At 37.5% G+C, this 22,954-nt stretch overlaps 1 protein-coding gene across 5 annotated transcripts in view; it reads right to left on the reverse strand.

Annotated features, from left to right (window-relative positions):
• Window positions 1-22,954, reverse strand: part of TDRD3 (tudor domain containing 3) — a 104,379-nt gene that overhangs the window by 67,844 nt on the left and 13,581 nt on the right. The window contains exon 1 of one of the 5 annotated variants that reach the window (XM_046941375.1): window positions 1,443-21,190. The exons of the other annotated variants lie outside the window; for them this stretch is intronic. Within the exon in view, the coding sequence (XP_046797331.1) occupies window positions 1,443-1,582 (140 nt within the window). The 5' untranslated portion in view covers window positions 1,583-21,190. Of the gene's footprint in view, window positions 1-1,442; window positions 21,191-22,954 lie in introns of those variants that run through there. 5 annotated transcript variants of the gene reach the window in all.

Genomic DNA, 22,954 nt, shown 5'->3' on the forward strand with positions numbered 1-22,954 from the left:
GGCCATTCTATGATTCAAAGATCATCTAGTTCAAAGACCATGTAGTTTCAACCTCCCTGTTATGTGCCAACCACTAGACCAGGCTGCCCAGAGCCACATCCAGCCTGGCCTTGAATGCCTCCAGGGATGGGGTATCCACAACCTCCTTGGGCAGACTGTTCCTGTGTGACACCACCCCCTGAATACTTCAGAGGGTTTGAGACAAAATGATGAATACACATATGCACACTGAAAAAGATTTTTCTATTCTGACTTATATTAGTAAGCCAATTAATTTCAGCAACAGCACTTAAGAGAAACATTGAGCACCAGACTGAAATCTCCATCCATGTTACAGAGGTGACAATAATGAAAAGCCATTTGAGGCATTTCAACCTGCTGGCTTGATTTAAGCAAACACTACAGCTTCTCAGCAAAAACATGATTAGCAGTTTTTAAAGTAATCTTCAAATTAAAATAAATTAAAAAGAAATACCCAACCAAAACAAAACAGCTTTCCAATAACTTCTCAAGTGGTGCTTCTGTGTAACAGGACACATAAGTGAAACACTTATCAGAAATGGTCAGGAGCTCAGTGAAGAATTGCGATTAGAAAAGGCTGTACACCCAGAAGGAACCAAACACACATTTATTCTACCCAGACAGAAGCCTGGAATGAGCATATGTCAAGCCAACTTAATGTTTTAACCATCTAACCCTCTTGCTGCTCCATACAAGTAGTACTCCTAATACATACACAGATTTTCTTCAAAACTCTGCAGAAAGTTCTTTAAAATAAGTGAATTTGTTCTCCTTATTGTCTATAATGCCTCCTGTAATAATTATCCAATTTTTAGTTAGGAACAACTAAATGTCCATAATTTATTTAAGAAAAGAACAAAAAAAGCCAGTAATTTTAAGAAATTTATTCTAAAATAAATGCATTTGTACAGAAAAAAAAAACATTTTTTCAAGCATGAAATGGGAGTTATGATAGGCCAAATTAGCTCTGTAGCTGGCATAAGGTCTGAAATTCCTTTGCTAAGCTGAAAGTCCCTTCTTCTTTCTGCTCTTAATAAGGGTATGTGATGTGCTGAAGGTACAGCACATAGCAAAAGACCATTTCATTTTTCTTGTCCCCTGTATTATATAGAAAAAGAAAACCTGACCCTGAACCAAAACCAAAATCAGAGAAAACCTCCTCAGGAGGAGCCTTGGAGCTCAGCACCTGCATTACAGTCATTCAAGTGCCTCACAGCACCTACATTAACTGTTCTGCACATTTTGCAAGATACCATGACCTACCACAACCTTAGATAATGAAAGGTGAACTACAAAGTGATCCCATTACACTAATCCAACATGATTCCTACTGCCAAGGGGTGGGAAGCACACCTAAGCTGTCCATGAACTAGATTACACTGCTGGAACCTGCTCATGAACTCAGAATCCCCAAGACATACCTGGCAGCACTGTACAGATTCAGTGCCCTGGACAGATCTTGCTCTGTATGCCTCCATTGCCTCCATCCCAAGCTTCTCCCTCTTCTTTCATCAGGGAGGAAGGGGGGGGGGGGGGAGGAGGGCATGGAACAATCCAGCATAGGAACATTGTGCTGTCACAATCAACAAATTTCCCTTTGCATTTTCACTAAACAAACAACAGAATTATGCACATCTGCTTAAGGAGAAAGTAGATAAACAATGAAATAAATGGGTGAGAAAAGCCAAGCTCAATAAAGCTTTTAAGAAGCAAAAGGCAAGGCAACAGCTGACCACTGACATCTTCTTACATAGACAGCAAGCAATGAAACAAATTATTTCCTTAACAAGCAATGCAAATAACAATATCCTGCAAGATATCCTACAAGTGAAAGGCTTAAAAGAAGGCAACTAGCTTCAAACTGGCAGCTTGTTTTTTGGCTTTATCCACAATGTACTTAAACATCCTAATGCTACATTATTCGCTGTCAGGGCAAAATTTTTCATTGAGAGGGTAGCGTAGCATTAGAACATGCTGCCCAATAGGATACTCCATCCTGGAGGCACTCAAGGCCAGGTTGGATGGGTCTTGGGCAGCCTGAGCTGGTGTGTGGCAACTCTACCCGCAGCACAGGGTTGGAACTGGATGGGCTTAAGGTCCCTTAAAACCTAAGCCATTCTATGATTCTATGTTGTTCTTCAGGAAACCGCATGTGTGCGTGCATGTAAGTCACTGAACTTCTAAAAGCTGGTAACTGTAACAGCATTAATTGCAAGAACTTTTGGTTTCTAAGGAAAAAAATACTCACTAGAGTTGAACAATCTCAGAGGTTATAAACTGAAGTAATCAGACAACTGTATCGATTTCAAAGGAATTATACCAAGTAATGCTCTATGAGTCACACAGGGATTTTGCAGCCTTGGAACATTAATACAAATTAAAAAATAAGAAATAAAATCGGTTTACAACCAAATGGGCTCCAAGCTGCCTCAGAAGGTTGAGATGTTTATCAGCGGATCATTCTCTTGGGAGAGTAGACCAGAAGAGAAAGGAAAATAAATGCTTCTCCTGCACTTCTTCCACATTATATTTTCTGGAATCCAAGGGATATTTGTCTCATCTTCCTCCCCTACTCATTCAGCTTTGCTCATCTGAGAAACGTAGCAGCACAATCCTCTTAGCAACAGCTTTTGTCAGAAGAGCAGCTCCTTTTTAAACAGAAGACACCTGTTTTTACATTTCTGAATGAGACTCTGCAATGGCAGTATTATTAGGAGAAAGACACTAGTAACAAATCAGCATTTTGTGTGAACCATTCATATATAAATCCAGATCTGTAATTTTTCTGTCAAAACGTTCTCTATTAGCTCCCAAGAAAAACAAATTTTGGCAATTCCTCCTAACAAAACATATTAGAGTGGTAACACTGAAAGCTGTTTTCCCACTGCTCCTTCGTATCAACTGTGACATCAACCTAATAGTCCACTTCTGAATGTTATCCACAGACACCCACACTCTCCTCTTTGATATTTCCCATTGTTTGCGGCTGTAATTCTGTAGTACCAGTCTCAACTATGTCTCCAGCCATCTCATTTTACCTTCTGCTTTACCTCATCAGGAACAGATTACACCTGACATGCCCTAATCAGACAGATTTGTTACTGCCACACTATAACCAGCTGCATCTGAAGCATTAAAGAAATCCTGCTACCAAAGATAGATGCATATTTGTGCTCGCCTGCACTATACACTGATGGATCAAGTACCTCATATGCAAGCAAATGTGCATGTGTGCATGTATAAATTTTGTAATGTTTAACTTAAAAGCTTCATTCTAGAATTAAATCCACCTGGTAAACAACTTTCCTAATGATATTTTTTTTCTACTGGCAACTTTGTAGAAAAGTCTGTTTTTGCTATTTGCAATCAACAGTTTATATTCAACCAAAAATCATCAGCAACCTTCAATCCTTTTCCTATCCTCTATAATTTCCTCCTATAATCTGTACAACTCATTATCTATTATAGGAGCAACCCTAAGGGGAAAAAAAAAAAAGAAAAATAGTATTAATAAATGTGCTAAATAAAATTTGTAATGTTCACACCTCTCCACAAAAACACTAAAACCAAAAATGCAAGCTGCCTTAACAGTACTTCTTGTAATTCTGGCAGCCACATGAAACAACTCTGGAGTTTTAAAGCAAATATTTAACATGGTTAATTTCAATGTGCGTGTGCAGAAACCAAAACGTTCTTCCCATTGCTTCCTGAAGAAAACAGTCATGCCACACAAGCGGTAACCTTTGTAGAGAGCATTCACGTTTCTGATAGTTGGTAACACTACGGAGGGTGAGAACAATTTTAACCAAGTGGAACTTCATGCAGTAGTATGAAGCCACCAGTGGGTGCCAGTATTGCTCCACAACAGAACTCTAGCTTCACATTACGTATTTTAAACTTGTGCAGTCTTTTGATAGGGTTTCAAAACGTTCTGCCGAATTACAGTTGTATAAAGGAATTATACCGCAGTAGTACAAATTTTATTGAGGCACTATCATTAAAGCTGTTTTTTAAAAAACACAAAACACATTTGAAAACATTATTATGCTAAACATGGAAATCAGGTTTAAAAATAAGGCTTCTTCATGCCCTATAACCTGCATAATGTTGGGTATGCAACTGACATTGCTCTGTTTTAAAATAAAAAGCTCAGACGTTGAAAGGATGATGTAGTATGCAAACTACCAGAGAAAATAAAACAGATCTTGAAGGTGAAGAAGAACAGAGGAGTTATGAAAAGGATTCCTAAGTCCTGACAAAATTAGGGACGAACACTTCTTCATCTGCAAGGCAAACGTCTGTCAGTAATGACAAATAACCTCCACCGTTGTTTTCAGTAGCATTCTTGGCAACTTTACTATTACTATCCTGACATCCAGTAAAGGAATTTTTTTTTCCTAATGTCTAGCCTTGCCGCATTGCCTCCTGTTGCTTCTTGTTTTCTCCACATCTGTGTGGAAGAGACTGTGCCTTTCCTTTTTGCAGTCACTGAGCCTTACTCTCTGTACTTACACAGACGATCATTGCTAGCCAGGCATATTTTTGTTCTCCCATCACATCTCCAGTTTGTTAATTTTACTTTGAATCCTAATACTACTCACTAACAGCTCCACATTCCTAAAGAGCTTTATCTCGTGTTTAAGCCCAGAGCTTCATGCTTCACCATTCAGGTGCTTAATGAGAGTATCAAATAAAGGCTGACCGAGCCGATGCCTCACATTCTGACAGTGAGCCTTCCACAACCATTCTTTGTAGAACGGTCCAATCAGACGTATAACTGCATTACAGGAACTTAATGTAGACTGTTTCCCTATTTTACTTCTTAATGGTGAAGAAGTGGGGGGGAAGAAAGAAAAAAAAAAAAAGATACTGCTAGTAGAATTCCACTTGTTTACATCATCCAGAAAACTCACTGAGAATTACAGAAATGTGGTTGCAATTAGATTGCTGTTTAGGTGAATGGATACCAATTCTACTTTTAAAACATTACTGACATTCATAGAACTGCTGCACAGCCAGTACAGCACCTGGGCTCCCTGACTAGCTAAACTTGTATCCTAGCTCCCTAACTTTTCACTCCTGGACACATAACAACACTAAGTGCTGTCTCTAACCCAGGTCAAGCTGAAACTCCAGCAAGGCACTCATGAAAAATACATTCCCAAGCTCCAATTCTCACAGTCCTAGCTGACAAACTTTAAGGTCTTAACCTGCCTTCAGGTGTCTGTAACGTTTGACTTTCAATAAAAACACCATCCAAGAAAGCCAACGTATTTTTAGAACTTAAAAACAGAAAAAAAAATTTATATATATATAGTCTAGTAAAAGCAAAATGTTTGTCATTGATTCCTCCACCTTCCCCTCTCCCCCTACACGTTGGGAAGCTAGCACAAGTTAATTATCCTAGAGTAAAGTCTATTTTGCCACTGAAACCACGATCTAAAGAAAGCTCAGAACTTAGGAAAAGGAGAAAAAAAAAAAAAGCCCGAAGTGCTTTAAGCAAAATCAATGCTGTAGCCTCATCTTAGGTTACTCCTGCCTAAAACTTTCAGTTAAAACAAAGACCAATAACTTCAGAGTTGTGGTCTTAAACATAAACAATACCAGACACCACAAAAATTATTTAACTGCATGAGTCACACCCACTGAGCAGCTCTTCCAGCCATCTCTGTTCCTACCTCCTCTTCCTGCAGACTCACCTCCTTACCCCTACCAACATGAGAGAGGGGCACAGTCTGGAACAGCCAATGGCTCTGATGAACAGCTTTTTTTCCCATTCTTCAATATGGGTGGGGAGAAAAGCTGCCTTACACTCGAGATGGGATTTGGTGATACGGAGACCCCTGCTGGGGGTCACCAGAGACAGAGCACCCCAGCACTGCCTGTAATGCCAAGTGCTTCAAAATATAGTGTTATTTATGCCATCACTTTTAGTGAGCTTTACTGTCATTTCTAAAGAGAAGGACTATTTTTATAGAAACCTCTATTAACTTGTGATAGTTATAGAATTATTCTCTAATAAGATTGACATGCAAACAGAACTATTAGGCTATTATTAGGCTAGCCTGACTCCTGCTTACACCTCCCCAGACCCACACACAACTCCTCTCTTTTTAATTATTAGCACATTTCCATCCATAGCCTCCCTCTGTTCCAGAAATGAAGTATGAAAAACAGGTTTTCACCACACTTCTTTTCCAAGTTCATCCACAACAGAGAACACATTTTAACACTTGCATTAACCAAGTATTTATTTAACAGTACATCCCATAGCATGCTGTCTAAAGTTACGTTATGGTTTTTGCAAGTTTCCACATATGAAATTCCTACTCCTTGAAATATTTATTTCTTAAGACAAGGAAGGGGCTCAAAACTATATTATGAAAAATAATCTATCAGGCTAATAAGTAAAAGTGAGAGAGGAACTTAAGTTTGTGGTTAAACAAAATATAAAACTAAGCAAGACCGTAGCAGTTGTCTAAAGACACAGATTCTACATTTTCTCTTTCCCAAATCTAATCTATTTCACATGCCATGTTTTAGACAAACTGTGGAACCAATACTTGAAAACCCAAGCCAACTTTTTTTTTCTTTTTTTTTAATGTCAGTTTCCAAAAGAAGAGAAAATGATCACTTGTAATGCCCTGAGCAAGAAACAGAAATACTGGGAATTGGTACAACTCATCAAACAGCTCTACAAGAGGATGGTCTCAGGATGCCCCATCATTATCCAAGGAGCTGCAGGGAAATGGGGAAACGCAAAGAGTGAAGCCTCACATGAACAGAAGGAGACAACCAAGCAGGATCCTCTCTGAAAGAGCAGCACTGCTGCTGAATTTACTTCCTTATGCTTTCAGCGAGCACAAAGTAGACATTCACTGAATGCTGTAATGCCAGCCCCTTAGTTGACACTTGTAAACATAGGAAATATCAAATAGCAAGGAAATCACTGAAGGACAGGAGAAAAACTACTAAGTTGTCAGATCTGCATGTGGTAGCTTTTAATATATTGTAGAGCTGCATATTTGAAGTGTTTTGTGATATACTTATAAATTGCATGAAAAGCACTTTGAGTACATATGCAAAGGGAACTACCCTCAAGGCTTACATAAAAGTAAACAAACAGGTATTTTGAGTTTTATAACAGAAGGCATTGATCAATATTTTCACAATCAGTTTACATTAAAAAATTATCCAACAACATATAAACTTTTCATATTAAAGATGTCAAAATCTAAAGTATTCTTTAGGAACTAGAGAATTACATGGATTGAAAGGATGAAAAACAACAGAATTTTTCCTCCAAATTTTCTCCCAAATGAAGCACTGCAATCAGCAGCTGCTCAACATCAGTCTAGGAGCTTTAGCCTCTCTCACATGACTGTATTCCCATTTTTTCAGTCCCTTGTGACCACACAAGACACAGAGCCTAACTTACTTCACTGGAGGTAACAATCCAAGTGCCATAACCCAGAGGTAATCATCAATCACAGCAAAACGCAGACACAGAAATCACTTATTTCACAACCACGTATGTAAGGCTGGGAGCATCTGAGTCACACTGAGAACTCTGTTCCGCCCCAGTAGCCGCATCTTTTTATTGTGAAGACAACAAGGTGAAAAGCCATATACATTTTCTGTTACAAACAGAATCTCACAGATACGGAAAATGAGTTTCTATCAATTCCAAGAAACAGACAAAAGCTCAAAAACAACAATACTTAACATATTATAAAAAAAAAATATTTTTAAACTGAGGAAAATAAACATTTCCTGATGAAAAAATGTATTTACTATCTTTGTGGTTTCCCAAAAAACTTCATTCTAACACCATTGTTATCATTTTGCCAAGGCAGCAGTGAAGTGGTAGTGAATTATACATTTAAAAAGCAAAACCTGACATGCTTCAAAAGGAAAAGGGAGATTAATCATTCCAACTGCAAAAACAAAAAGAAGTCAGCAGAAAGACTGATGAAGAAAATATTCTGGAGGATTAATTTGATAAAAGGTAACAACAAATTAAAATTTTCAAAGGAGATTCAAGAAGCCTGACAGATGACAAGGTTGATAAATGACTGACATGCCAGAGGAACAATCAAGAAAGCAAGAGCTGTAATAACAGATTTTTTTTTTTTCCCCTACTTCTAAACTAAATCTCTATGTCTGAGATTTGGAAGGTTTCCAAACTAACATTGTTGAAACGTGTATCCCAGCAAGTTTCTTAAACTAATATTACATTAGGAAAGGGTTTAAAATAACAACAGCAGTAACAAAACTGTTTGCCCAAGAGCTCAACTAAAGCCCAAATACAAAATTGCTGACCTGTATTAAATCAACACTTTCACAAATCAAACAGAAAATGCTAAAACATCACATAGTGTTTTTAAAGCAGACATCACATTTAATCCTAGAAATTGAAGACCCTTATGTGCAAACCATGCTGTGTAGGCAAAATGGAAGACTAATGTGTGGGCTTGGGAGCACTTGGCTGAAGACATATTTCTTGGAGATGGAAGATGTCCATCATGCAGACATTAGACTTCTTTTCAGGATGAAGAAAATGAGCAGGAGAACAAGGGGGCAAGGAGAGGGAAAGGAAAGACTGTTAAATAGCTTTTGACAAGATCCTCCACCAAAGGCACTTGCAGAAATTGAATAGTTAAGCCAGAAGAAGAAGCAGCCTCTGTCATCACATACAAAATACAGAAAAGGAAGGATATGAACGTAACGGGCACAACTGTAAAGAATTAATTAACAACAGATACATCACACAGGTCTGCACTGTGTGCAACAAGCATTAAGACAAAGGAGCAGGCAGCAAGGTGACAGCTGGTGATGATTTTACAGAGTTCCAGACTATACCAAAATCTAAAAGCTTACTACCCTCTGTGACTACACAATGAGATGTCAGGTGGATTTCAACATCAATAAATCCAAAGTATTGCACACAGAGAAGAAAAAACTACAAACACTGCAGAGCTCAGTACTGCGCTCTACCTTAGTAATCATTCATGAAAAACATGCAGTCATGTTGTTATTTTCTGGACACTAACTCATGGCTCAACAGCAGTCCAAAACACACAACGAATACTAGGATCTATTTTCAAAACAACACAAGACATGGCATTATAAAACCACACAAATCAAATCAGAATTATACAGTAGCAGTGCAGCTGTACATAACAGTCAGTTATAAACGTCAAAGGAAATTATGAGCTGTTTAATTTTCAATACAAAACACCACTACAGGTTATGAAGTGCAGGCTCCCCATAGGGCCTCCAGCCTTGGACACAGGATGTTCCTCAGCACAAAGCTGGGTAAATTGAGAGCCACTCTAATCTAGAGTCCTACTCAGAGCAAAAGCATGAATGAAGATAATTTGAAAGATCTCTTCCAATCAATCTATTATGTTAATCCAATTTGGAAACATATTCTGCATTTACATTATACTTGAATATGCAAACATAGTCTTGACTTTAAATGGGAATGGCACAAAACTGCACCATAGGGGGTTCAGTCTGGACATCAGGAAAAGTTTATTTACCATGAGAGTGGTCAAACACTGGAACAGGTTTCCCAGTCAAATGTTTGATGTCCCAAACTCACCGCTGTTCAAGAGGCTTTTGGACAACAGCCTCCATGCAATTAACTTTTACCTAACTCTGTTGAGGTCAGACAGTTGAACTGGATCTCACCAGAGCCCTTCCAAATGAACTATCCTAATACTAATATTAAATTATTTAAAATTACGCACCTTCAGTTAATGTACTTTAATCACATTTCAAGGTATATTTTGTTTTATTATATATTTGCTTTTATTTCCATTGTTTTAAATTCAACTGGAAATATGGCACAATTTCACAGATGTTGATGTCAGTCATTTAGGTCAGTTAATTTTTTTTTTCTTTCACACCTTGGAGCAAAAGCAATTAAGCTTCTTTAGGTCGATTTGGTAATCCTTTAACAAGTAATTAACATATACACTTTACATTTAAGTACAAGAGAAAGTAAAAGTCAGTTGCTGACACTGGTAGAAAAGAGATGAAGATAATACTCCCCCAGTCAGAATACATCTAATAGTTTTGTGCTGTAGGTTTTCCATCTTTTCTCTGAGAGCAAGAATTGCTTTATTTGATACTGCTGCCTCAGCAGAGGTTAAAGGCATATGTCTTCCAAAATTATGGAAGGGTTGCAACCTAACGACCCGCTTTACTGACATTTGTGAGACATACAGCAAACAGTCAAGACATACGTGGCCTCTGTGTAACCAAGCTGATTATATGACCGACTACAGAGCTCACTGTTCTATAAAAAGCCAGACAAGAATTAAACAAGACCAGTTCTGAGCTTGTACAATAAAACTAATCAAGTGGTAATTTACTGTACAGGAACTTAGTATGTATTTTCATCAACTAATGACTTGGGAAGGAATTGAGAATCAATAATGGTTCCAGTACTGAAACAGACCTGCAAGAAACTATCACACAGATAAATGTAGGCAATTGAATCTTTGTGTTACTGATATTGATTTTATTTTTTTTTTTAATCAGTCACAAGTACAACTTCTAAATGTTATATAACCACCCTGAAGAAACCAAATGCAATTTCATAATTTATACTTAGAATTTTTGCTTGGCTGTCTTTTTAGGGTAGTTTTCCTCAATAACAGATAGGAACATACCAACTCATTCCAATCTACCAACATTATCAGGCATCAAAAGCTAAGATCACACCATTATTTAGTTGCCTACATTACAGAAGCCTGCAGTCTGGTGACACAGAGCACCCCTAAAATCACCTCAGATGGCCTGAATTAAAAAAGCTAACCAGATATAAAAGCTAAGAACCCCTCACACACAGAAATCATTCTTTTTCAACATGGGAGAAGCAGAAAGTGAAAATCTGAATGAGGATGAGAACCACCTTTGTTATTTTTGTTTGTTTTAAAATCAATTTAGTACCATCTTTCTTTTCCTCCTGCACTCAAACTGATGTTACAGCCTTCTAAATTTACATAATTTATAACAATGTTTTTCTAGATTATGAAATGAAGGTAAATACGGCAATTATAGTGTTTATGCTAAATTATTATTGCAAGGTACAAAGTGAGGCTGTAATGCTTCTGGCATTCCACTGCCTAGAAAAGCCAAATCTACTATCAGACAACAATCTGTTCTCTGACAAAACAAATGAAAATATTTGAAAACTTCATCACGAAACACAACAGGAGGACTTAAATTCCACTAGCCATACCAAAACCCGGACAAGACAAAAGCAGCTCCAAAAGAAATACAAACATGAACTAAGTACCAAATTTTTCCAACATAATTTTGAATATTATCAATATTTGCCTCTCATGTCACACATTAATTCTAAAAGCAAAATCATATTACCCAGATATACTTTTCAAAGTAGTTTTAGAAGTCAAGTGTATGTTCCTCAACCTCTCCTTGACTATCACTGCCCTTGAAGTATTTGACAGCTACAAGAGTTTTAACTATTTGAAGACTTGAATTTCTTACGCTTCCCTTTTTAAACTATACCAGCCCCAACTCTTTTAGCCTTACCCTAAAAGGTCACACTGTTTCTTCATTCTCTACTCAGTCTATTTTCTCTCTTCCCCATCTCCTCACCCATACATCTTTCCTAGAGTGCTGTACCCAAATTAACTCCAGCTGATGTCTTACAGCACTTAACAGAATGAAAGAACATTTTCAGGTATCTATCAACATAACCAATTAATAACCAGAACAGTTGTTTTTTTATACTCCATTCAACTGCATAATATTATATTGTATTGCGTAAGGTGTGCAATACATAAAATGTTGTGAGTTTTTTTCCCTATTTTTGCAGGACTGCTGGTTTTGAATACTGTTTGGCAGTTGATTATCCCACACATACAATAATCTGCAACACACCTATTCAAATATATTCATTTTGTTTCTCTTCCATTCTGTATGCTTTTCAAAGTTCATTTTAAATCCTGAAGCCTCAAAGTGCTAGCAACCATCCAGGTTTGATTTTGTCTCTTGCTGTACATACTCCCTTATTTTACTAACAATTGTGCCTGCTGTATATAAGCCACGCTTGCTCTTAAGTACCTAAAAAAAAAAAAAAAAAAAAAAAAAAGCTTTATTAAACACACAGGAGAAAACTGCTTTTTCCTTGTCACAGCTTGTCATGCTATGTTCTTGAATTTGTGTTTGCAGTTGCTTGTCATCCAGTTGCATTTGTTTGTAAAAGCACAGAAAAATTACCAAACTGTTTACAGAACATAATGTTGTCTGACTGTTTTAAGATTCTCATTTTCACATGGAAAAATCTAAAGAGGCAGCAACAATGACTAAAGCCTATGAATGTTTTCTACCACCAGGTTCACAAAAGCACGAAGTATAAAAACATTTGGTTTTACATACAGGGAAAAGAAGGCATTTTAGAGGTAATATTGTTGAACTTCTAGCCAAGAATTTTAAACACGAAGATAATCCACATAGATAAATCAAAGATGTTAAATGAGAAAGGTGGAGCACTTCATATAGTAAGGCTCCTACTTTACCACGTTCCTTGTGATACTCTGTATTATTTGGGTGACATAATGAAATGCTCTGTAGGGGAGAAAAAAAAAAAAGACTATTTCTCACTATTAAAGTGGATTTAAATGTGAGAAAACAAGCAAATAACACTATCCTAACTTTCTGATGTTTCTCCTAAAAGGTTTGTTCAGAAGCTCACATTTCGGAGAATGCTCAATTGAATTCTCCCTATACAAGATCATTGGACTATCCTGAGTTAGCTTTCAAATACAGCATCCTGTGTTTAACTTGATAGCTTACAGTATGCTTTGCAGTGCTTCCAGTTCTCCCATGACATCCTGGATCACAGGTCATAACATCTTGCACTTAAGGGTTGCTAGTTCTCATGTCATATATCAGATGAAAGTGAACTGACGTAACTGCTGCTTGCTAATGCACATGAAAAAAAGAGGATTTACCTTCTCAAAGTGTAGTTTCTCAGTGACGTTATCTGAAAGTGGGGACGCTTCTCATCAACAACTGCTAGGGACATTAACTACATATCTTGCATGCAAGCTACCTAATACAAGTAGAATATTCCTATAAATAGGCCAGATTTGTTCCACACAGACAGCATGTGCTTATTTGACGTGGGTTACAGAGGTTAATCTACACAGGAGTTAGCATCAGAACTTGGATGCAGGCTATTCTTGTTGCAGGATGACAGCCAAGTAGTTGCTGGCAGCATCTTACAACAAAATTATTGCTATGACAAATTCAGGTGGCTGAGCCAGTACAATAGAGAAAAATGAATATGTCTTTCCCCAGAGGAAAGAAAAAAAAAGAAAAAGAAGTGACACTATGCCTATCTGTAGTAGTGAAATTTGGGCCAAGATTATTTGGAACCTCTCAGTAGTAGCTCCAATCCTTTCTATGGAGACATAGCATGATTTGCCATCAAAATACCAGCTTACTGTTATGTTCAAGCAGGTACAGCAACCTTTTGCTCCAAAAGGTAAATTCATTCCCTTCCTACATTTAAGAAAGCAGTGTATTTGTACTATAAAGTATCACAGCTTGTAAAAGCGCTTTTGTAAGCTCATTAGACCATTCAGTTTGTTTCCCCAAGTCCAGTCCCAAGAGCTAATGATTTTTACTGGAAGATCAGAACTGCCGTGTACTTCCTAAAGGACATTTGCCAAGCTTTTTATCATTGTGAATCTAATATTCTGGCTCAGACTTGCTCCTAGAGCCCACACATTACCCTGAGCTGTGTTAAAGAGCTACTATTTATCTTACTGAAGCACGAAGGGAATAGACTAAAACGAGTTAATTTTCAGCATACTGTAACAGCTATGCATTGGCAGAGTTCTGCACCTGTATACTGATGTTTATCTCCCTATGCTAGGATGACGCTATCGCAAAACACTTCAGAACACAATTTCCCATCTTTTTTATGCAGATGTAGTGTTTATTACTTATCTGATTCCTGAAACCAAGACACACAAAGCAAAGGCATATTCACATTTGAGAGGTTCACCATACTGAGGAAAAGCTTTACAAACAGAACTAAACTACTGCACCACAGGAAGAATTCAAGCAATCAATAACAAAAACTCCCAGATACCACAGAGAATCTTTTCCATAAATCAGCTACCTCAAAGTCTCAGGCACGATCTCCAAAGAAAGACTGACCCTGTTCCCATGTTTCTCTCCCTGTCACTCATGTGCTAAATTCTCTTTTCTCTCAGAAGACCTGAAGTATAAAAGCTTGGGTGCTGATCCAGAAAAACTTTACCTACATTAATTTGTATTTACCCAGACTTTGCTCACTACTAAAACCTAATGAAAGGATTCAAGGACCAAAAGACTGTTTATTTTTTCCAAATTCATTATCTCTTTCTATAAACTTTGTTTTCTTTCCCCTTGGCCCATCTACAGTAACACTATTGCTCTAGATAAAAATAATTCAGTATCAAAAAGTCCTCTTGGATAAAGGTATGCATACACTATAGGATTTGCTTTTGCACTCATGATCTGTTTCTCAAAATATTTTCACATTACTTTTAAACTTTTTAAACCTTCATCCTCCTATGAAACTGTCATTTCACACACTAGTTGCAAACTATGGATGCTAATGGTGAACCAATAGCAAACAGCTCATTGCAAGTAAAGGAACAGGATGATTCAGAAGCTAGTAGCTTCTTTATAATTTGCAAAAAAATCTTGGTTTTGACAGCAATGTGCCAATCCTTGAATTGGAAGCCAATGCCACAAAGAGCAAGAATCCTTTACAGTTACTCACTTAGTTGGATTTTCATTTCTTTCCACAGTGCATACACCTTGATGAGAAAATGCAGCTACACTTAATATAGATAAAAGAGTAAAGACAAAACACAAACATTCAGAGTATTCAGAGAGAAAGCAAAAAAGCCCCACTACCAGTTCACACGAAACAGTCCTTTCTTTGAGAGGGGACAAATAGCATACAACAATTTGATGCCTCATAATATATAGTGTTTAGATATTTCTCAGCAAGAAAACAAAGCATGTTTGGAAATTTAACTCAAGTCAACCCTGAGTTACCCTGGAAATATTCTAGATATGCCAAAATGAGACAAACAGGTGTCCCACCAGCAGAGCGCCATTTGAAAACCCCCACAAAAAACTACATTTTTTCAGACTAATACTTCTCTGGCATTTTAAGGCTACTAAACATATCTTTCAGCTTCACATCTAGCATTCAATGGGAAATCCAGATCAATTTTATGATTGCAGTCAAGACCTTTTTCAACCAAAACTCTGAATTATTAAAAAAAAAAAAATTGTAAATCTTGTTTTTTTTTTTTTTTTTTTTTTTTTTTTTTTTTTTTTTTTTTTTTTTTTTTTTGCTGGTTATTGAGATCCTACCTCAATCTGTCATAACCCTGTTCAGGCAGCACCCTGAAATTTTGGCATCACTTTTATGTTTCTACATACAGAAGTGGAAATAGGATCTACACTGTCGAAGTGTTTTCCCCAGTACAATCCAGTCAACTTACAATTTCTCCAGATTTATGAAGTCACGATCTTCTAGGATCATTCCTAATTTCACTAGCAATCTGATTATTTTCTTAGGTAATCACACCCATTGCATACCTTTCCTCTACAGACTACACATCCAGAAGGTTTACCACTTCAATTATGCCACCTCAGTAAGTGAAACTTTCACATTTAGGTTAGTTTTAAATTGTCTTATATAAGTACAGGAGAAAACCTAAAAACATCAAAAGTAATGCAAATGAACTGAGATACATAAAAACAATTATTTACTTTACTTACAATTATTTTTGCCTTCATTTCTGCCATTATAAAACTCAGAAACATCAATTGTGACAACTCATAACACAGTGAGCTACAAAAACTTCAGCACCAAGCCATTATACTTTAAATCAAAATGTGCCAGGATTTTAACAGTGTAAGTTATACGGTTTTTACATAGGAGAAAAACTTGTTTTCATGATAAATAAGTGCTTTAGTTTTAGGAATTTCCTATTAAAAAGAAATATTGCATTGCCCAGCCAATGTTAATAAAGAAATCATGTAAACATTTTCAGTTCAGGCTAAAGACTGTATTTCCCTCAGGGAACCAAGGCATTCAAACGCTACAAGAACACATCAAAAACTAAGGTATTCCTGTAACAAGAATCGTGAAATCTTCATTTGGCCAACTTAAGAGCTCTCTATTAGGGAATCCAGCACCATCTGTGTCACCAGCAGCTCCCAGTATGGATGTGTGCCAGATTCCCAAAAGGTGTGTGCCAGACTTGCCAGCCCTTGGCCTCAGGTAGGCCCAGACACCCTGACTAGCATTACGCACCCACACGTCTGTAACACCACACAGCCTTTGAGCCTGCAGGACCTGGCACTTGGCTCACATGGGCACATTGCTCTCTGAGGTTAGAGATGAAAAGCAGAGCTTCTGTCACAACTGACATTTATAGAAGAGTGGTAGAAAACTTTATCTCACAATGATGCTGAAGGAGAAACTGAATTTGAAGAGGGAAACATTTAGAAGCAGAAGGTGTATTTTTTTGATGAGTAAATCTGTAATCCCTCTAATCCACACCCAAAGATCTAAAGCAAAATGGTTATTACAGCTCACATACATAAATACTGCAAAGATTACACATGCAAAAAACACATGTTCTCCCACATCATCACAAAATCCTCCAAGGCAGAAGAAGAAAAGAATTTATTATATATAGCGACTAAACCTGCTGCTATAATTAAAAACATAATTAAAAATCAAAAACAATTCACATTGTCTACCGTGATCAAAAAATAAATTAGTAAAATCACTGAACTATATTATACATCCATCTTAGCTATCATCTAAACAAATCAGAAAACAAGTACTCCTTTAAAAACACATCAGGTGAAAAGGAACACTTTATGAATCACCACTAGCCCCCTGAACTGGGCCTTCAGAACCACAGGGTGAATCAAACAGCTGTAACTCATCCAGAATTCCAGAGCCTCCACAGAACACAGCAAGGGCTGACTTGAGTTTTGAAAAAAAAATGTGTATATCCACAGCTAGAAACAGAAAGCAGCAGTCTGCAGCCATACCAGTGCCATGTGAACAATTCTGACGCCATCCAGTGACCTCAACTGCAGGGGCCAGGACAGCCATTTGAATCTGAATGAGTCACTCGCTGCTCTGCTTGCAGTCACCACAGCAATTTATCTTTCTTATCTTGGACACCTAGTTTACACAGAGATGAATGGCCTTTTGGAGGTAATTATTTCTGTAAATTTAACGGAGACTTAAGAGCAACTAGCTCAATATGGGCACCAAATTTTTAGACAACTGAATTTGGATGGAGAATTAAACTTTATGTTCGCTGTTGGAGCATAACTCCTAACTGCACATTCTTTACAGCAGGCATCTCTATACAAGAGCTATGCCTTTTGAAGCCCTGGCTAAGATTTACCCAATATTCGAATGCAACTGCAAAAGACCCTTTCAGTAGTCAGAAAATAAGATAGTACTAGGAAAAAGGAATTTTTTGCCCAGAAATAACAAGTTCATATAGATCTAAGTAATCCAAGAAATACCCCTCAGTCTTCTAAATATCAAAGATACATTCCTTCTTTTAGAAGGGCCTATGCTTTTCTTCACTATTCTTTTCTCCAGTGATGGAAAGTGCTGCTCCACAGTCTTGTAGAAGGCAAGTCCAATAAGGTAATGAATAATCTTACTGTCCTACACTTCAATGACTGAACTTGTTGCCACACAAGGATGATATGTATTTATCCAGACAATTCCAGCTCCAACAAACATAGTCCAAGAACAGAGCACACATTCCTGAGTGTCTATCATTTACTGGTAGGATTTATATTTTCTGTTTCTTGTTACTGAAAATGCATACAGGAACATGAAATACCACAAAATGTCTCACCTGCCATTTTGAAACAATCTAAAACTTTAGGTCACTAGTGAACACTTTAAGCTCAAGGGCCCATCAATTGGGTGATATTTTTTCTGAATTTTAATTGCATATTGATGGGATTATAGTTTTGGACTATGTGCTTTATGTGTAAGAAATGTACAGTAGGAGTAAATCAAAGTATATCTTTTTCTGTTAAATGTGGAGAAGCATACATATATTTTACACTGTTACCCTGAAAAAAAAAAAAAAAGCAAGGAACTTCAAAATATTATTTGCACAAGTAATTACCCTGTTTGTTTCCTGCATCTCCAAACCTTAATTCTCCTATATGAAATTTTTTTTCTGCTCCTGTGCTGCTTCCAGAACAATCCTAATAAAAGAAATACACAAACTTCCCCATAACCCACCCTGCCAAAAAAAGAAAGCCCTACAAACAGATGAGACTTCACTGAATGACTGCCTTGGAACAAAAAACTATTACAGAAATACATCTATAACAACTGACTAATGAACATAATTGTAATGCCTCCAGACTCCTACTAATGCAGGTGTTTGTTTTCAGCAAAAAAAATGCTACTATTTTTTTCACTGAAGAGATGCCAACATGAATATCTATTTTGCTTAACCCAAATCTGCAGCAAATGGTATGCAGCCAGCTAACAACAGCAATAACGCAAAGCCTCTTATACTTTTCTCGAGTCAACCTTGTAACTGTACTTTCACACTTAGAAAGAAAATTCGGGAACAGAAAAATGAGGTTCTTAATAACTTACCATTGGGGATGTACTGACAATCTCCAGGTTGCTTTCAAAACTATTACTACATAACAAGTGTATTAAAGGTGCACTAAGGTTTCAAAGACTATACCAGAGGAAAGAGAAAATAAAAACATTAAGGTCAAATTGGAAGTCATTTCCCTATGAATTTATGGTTTAGTCTTTCATGACATAGAACCATTTCCTTAGGATCTCACACATACACATTTCACTCCAGGCAAAGGCAAAACCATAATACACACTCTTATTTTCAACAGCTGCTATTTGTACTCCACAATAAATACAAAACTATGCTCCCCCTAAGCTTTTATTATTATTATTATTACTATTAGGGATTCAGAGAATCTGACTGAAATATGAAATAATTAAACCTGCCTTCAAGCACTTCTGTAAGGTGAGATGACATTACCTTCCTTTTACAATACAGAATTAAACACATCTAGATTTCGGCTAAAAGTGTCAAAAAGAAACATGAGATTTGAATGTCCTGCTTGAAATAACTGCATGGCTTTTTCTCTGAGGAGTCAGTATTCTCCTATGAATTTTTAAGTACGAACTGGGTGCACAATAATCACAAGCACCACACATCTGGAAATTCAGACTCTAGTTCTCCTTACAGCCCTGCTTGTATCCATCCCTACACAGAACTGCCACCCTTTCACTTCTCACTCAGCCTTCTACATTGATGCACAGTCTTCTTTCAATCTCTGTCCACAATTAAGTAGAATGTGAAAGCCTCAGTAAAAGTGGAAGGCATGTAAAGAGTACTTTCTTAGGTACATTCAGATAACACAACTTGGCATCCCATCTGGCTTGTCATTTTTTGTTTAGGCAACATGTATTTTGTTAAATTCATAATGTCACATGCCATGAAATTTTCTCAGGGCCTTAAAGGTTCAAAAATATCTTCTATACGCCAGAGTTCACATCAAACACAGGAAAATATCCTTATTTTCCTTAAATATAACTAACTGAAAAATTAGATGTAAGACACTTCCCTTTTAGCCTCTCTGAATTTCAGTAACAAGCTGTAAATGCCTACTCGAGTAGCACAGTAAGGGATTCTGTCTTCCAGTATGCAGACTGTGCTTACGTTTTATACTCAATTATTTGTCTTTACAGGGTTTTTTTTGAGGATTTATCCAATCTCACCTCAAAAATAAAAGAATATGTTCCTCATGAGAGCATTTCCACATCCTTCTCCACAAACAGAACTGTTCCCATCTCTTTGATGTTATAGATAACTGTCTGAAAGTAGGTTCCAGCACTTAGCAAGGTCGTTACGCTATTTACCCCTAAGAAGTTAGAAGTTAATGGCTTGACAACAAAAAATATAGCTTTCAGGTCCTTAAGACTGCTCAAATAGCCACATCACACAGAACACTGATCTCAAACTTCCTTTGTCCCTTTTAACCCACTCTTTGCTGAACTAAACATTATCTTGCTTTTCCACAAACAGCATAAACTTTACTATTAGAGAGCATTCACAGGACAGTTATTGAGATAGTGAAGGGTTCTGAAAAATCAGGAGCAGCTGAGATTCCTTGGTTTGTTCAACCCAGAAGAGGAGACTGAGGGAAGACCTCATGGCAGCTAAAGCTCCTCATGAGGAGGGAAGCGGAGGGGTGTGCTTAGCTCTGAGGAGAGTGCTTAGCTCTGGTGACAGTGACAGAACTCGAGACAGCAGCGTGGAGCTGTGTCAGGGGAGGGTCAGGATGGGAATTAGGAAAAGATTCCTCCCCACAGGGCGGCTGGGCAGTGGAACAGGGCTGAGCCTAATGGAGTTCAAGAAGCATTTGGACAATGCTGTGAGGGTTTGAATCTTGGGTGGTCCTGCGTGGAGCCAGGAGCCCTCCCAAGGACCCTTACAGGCCACTTCCAAGAGAACACTGCAAGCTTTGGCACATGGAAGTGATGTACAAGCATGAAAAGCAAAGCGAGAAGAAACTAGCAAAATAAGTACATTTTTCTCTACTTTTTCCTGATATCATTTCAACAGAGGCCATTTGGTCGTTTTCTGAAGCCCAATGTTCTTTTAACAGTGTTCAGAAAGTATATCCAAAATGAATGAAGAAACACTAAGTATTTATTCTTGTAAGTTGGTAAATAGTCATTTTGTCAAATAACTCCTTGCCTTTTTTTTTGTTTGTTAAATGTTTTTTCTCTCCTATTCTCCTTTTTACTGTTTTGTTTTTTGTTGTTGTTGTTGAGGTTTTTTGTTGTTGTTGTTGTTTGGTTTTTTCTCTTTTTTTGCTTTGGAGCTATTTGATAGGAGTTAATATACTTGCAAATGTGAAAATGTGGTGTCAGGGAACCCACATTTCTGTTATCTTTTCAGTGTACTGCACATTAAATGAAACTTGCAATTCTTCCTTTTGAATCCTACCATAATCTACTTCAGATTCTGATTTTCCTACAAGTTTTACAGACAGTTAAATTCCAATCTACATCTATCCAAAGTGTTAAAAGCTAAACACCGTAGCATACACCTGCCCTTGATCTCTGCCACATAAGAGAAGAGTACTAGCAAGAAAATCTAATGGAGAAGGATAAAGAGAATATTTAAGTTCCTAACTTCTGCTTTCAGATTCCCTGCATGAACACTAGCACCTCTCCACTGCTTCACTGCTACACATCTGAGTCTTTGATGGTTTCTTCTGTTGAGTTGCTCCAAGTGTTAAAAAAAATACACAGAGACAAAGGGGGGAAAAAAAGACAGACTCGCTAACCTGAAATGCTGAGGAAAATCTCAAGGAAGTAAGGAAGTTTGCTTACTTTCAAGAAGTGGAATGTCATCAAAGAAAAAGGACTCCTTCTAGAACAGTAGTACACTCTCTCACAGGAGGCAGAATGCACAACTGAAATCCCCAGGGACTGAGCTGGTACCCATTTCACCTATTCTGAGAATAGGTGAGAAAAGCACTATGCTGAACTAATGAGTGTGTGCAAGAAAGGAATACTTCAGCCACATTTCTCCATCATCCTTTTGTATTCAGTGCTTTGAAGAAAAAAAAAAAGAAAAAAACACTCGTCAGACAAAACTTCTCACTTGAAACCTGGTTTCCTTGAGTGAACAAACTGAAAAGTTTTTAAAATGCAGTTGAACCAATTTTCTACAGAAAACACTGGTTATATACTGATATAGTGTTTTCAGCAGCCATGACACATTAACAAATCCCAATAAGGCCAGTAAATTTCAGCTAAATTTGACAGAGAAACAGAGAGACCTGGTGTCCTAAAGACACCAAGTTTCCTCAGACTTCACAGCAATTGGATGCTAGATAGAAGCAAGACGTACAAACTAGCAGTTACACTGTGGAAAAGGGAAATAAAACATGGCTCTTGGTTATCTCATTATCAGCAGTGAACTAGTCAAATGAAAAATCTGCTTAGCTACAAACCAGCCATAACACATGGTGATGCTTGCCAGAGAGTGATACAAGAAGACAAACATTATAGGTAACAGGCAACAAGGAATAGAAGATGATAGCACACAGGTACTGGAGAGCACCAGGGCACTGTAGTAGGTAATCATGGGGGTGAGAAGAGAAAGTTTACATTAATGTCTTTGATTTTAGAAAGTCAAGTAATCACATGATGCTCTGACTCAAAACTGGAGCAGCAGACAGCAAAATATCCATCTGTATTCTGCAGAAAAATATAAGTCACAGTGGGACACAAGGGACAGGACTCCAACAGATGTGGACAGATATGCGAGAACTGAGACTGGGCATGTCAAGAATCAGCTCTCGGCTGAGAAGAATCAACTGATCCCACTCTTCAGCTGCTGAGCAACAGAACAGCTGTGTGCTCTTCACACGCAAAGGTAACATGACAAATGTCCATCTTTCTTCCACTCTGCATGTTTAATGATCTATGAACATACCCCCATCCAGTCACTAAGTCTCACAAAAGCCTGTTTAAGCCAAGCCCTGTCTTTTGTAATTGCAAATAACTGCCCACGCTGTTACACCCACACTTCTATCCAGATGCAAATACCTGAGGGGTTAAAAGGAACCACACTATCAAAGGCTACACACTAGCAATTTTGATACTTGGATGTAATTTATCAGGCTTAGTAAGCTGTAAATTAACTTTCTTGGGGGGAAAGGAGAAAGGAAGAACACCACTTCTGCATCATGACATATTTTCACATATTTTTATTTTCAGTACTTTCGACTATAATGACAGATTGCATTATACACATCT

This window comes from Gallus gallus, chromosome 1 (assembly GCF_016699485.2).
Source record: "Gallus gallus isolate bGalGal1 chromosome 1, bGalGal1.mat.broiler.GRCg7b, whole genome shotgun sequence".
NCBI classification, from domain to species: Eukaryota; Metazoa; Chordata; class Aves; order Galliformes; family Phasianidae; genus Gallus; species Gallus gallus.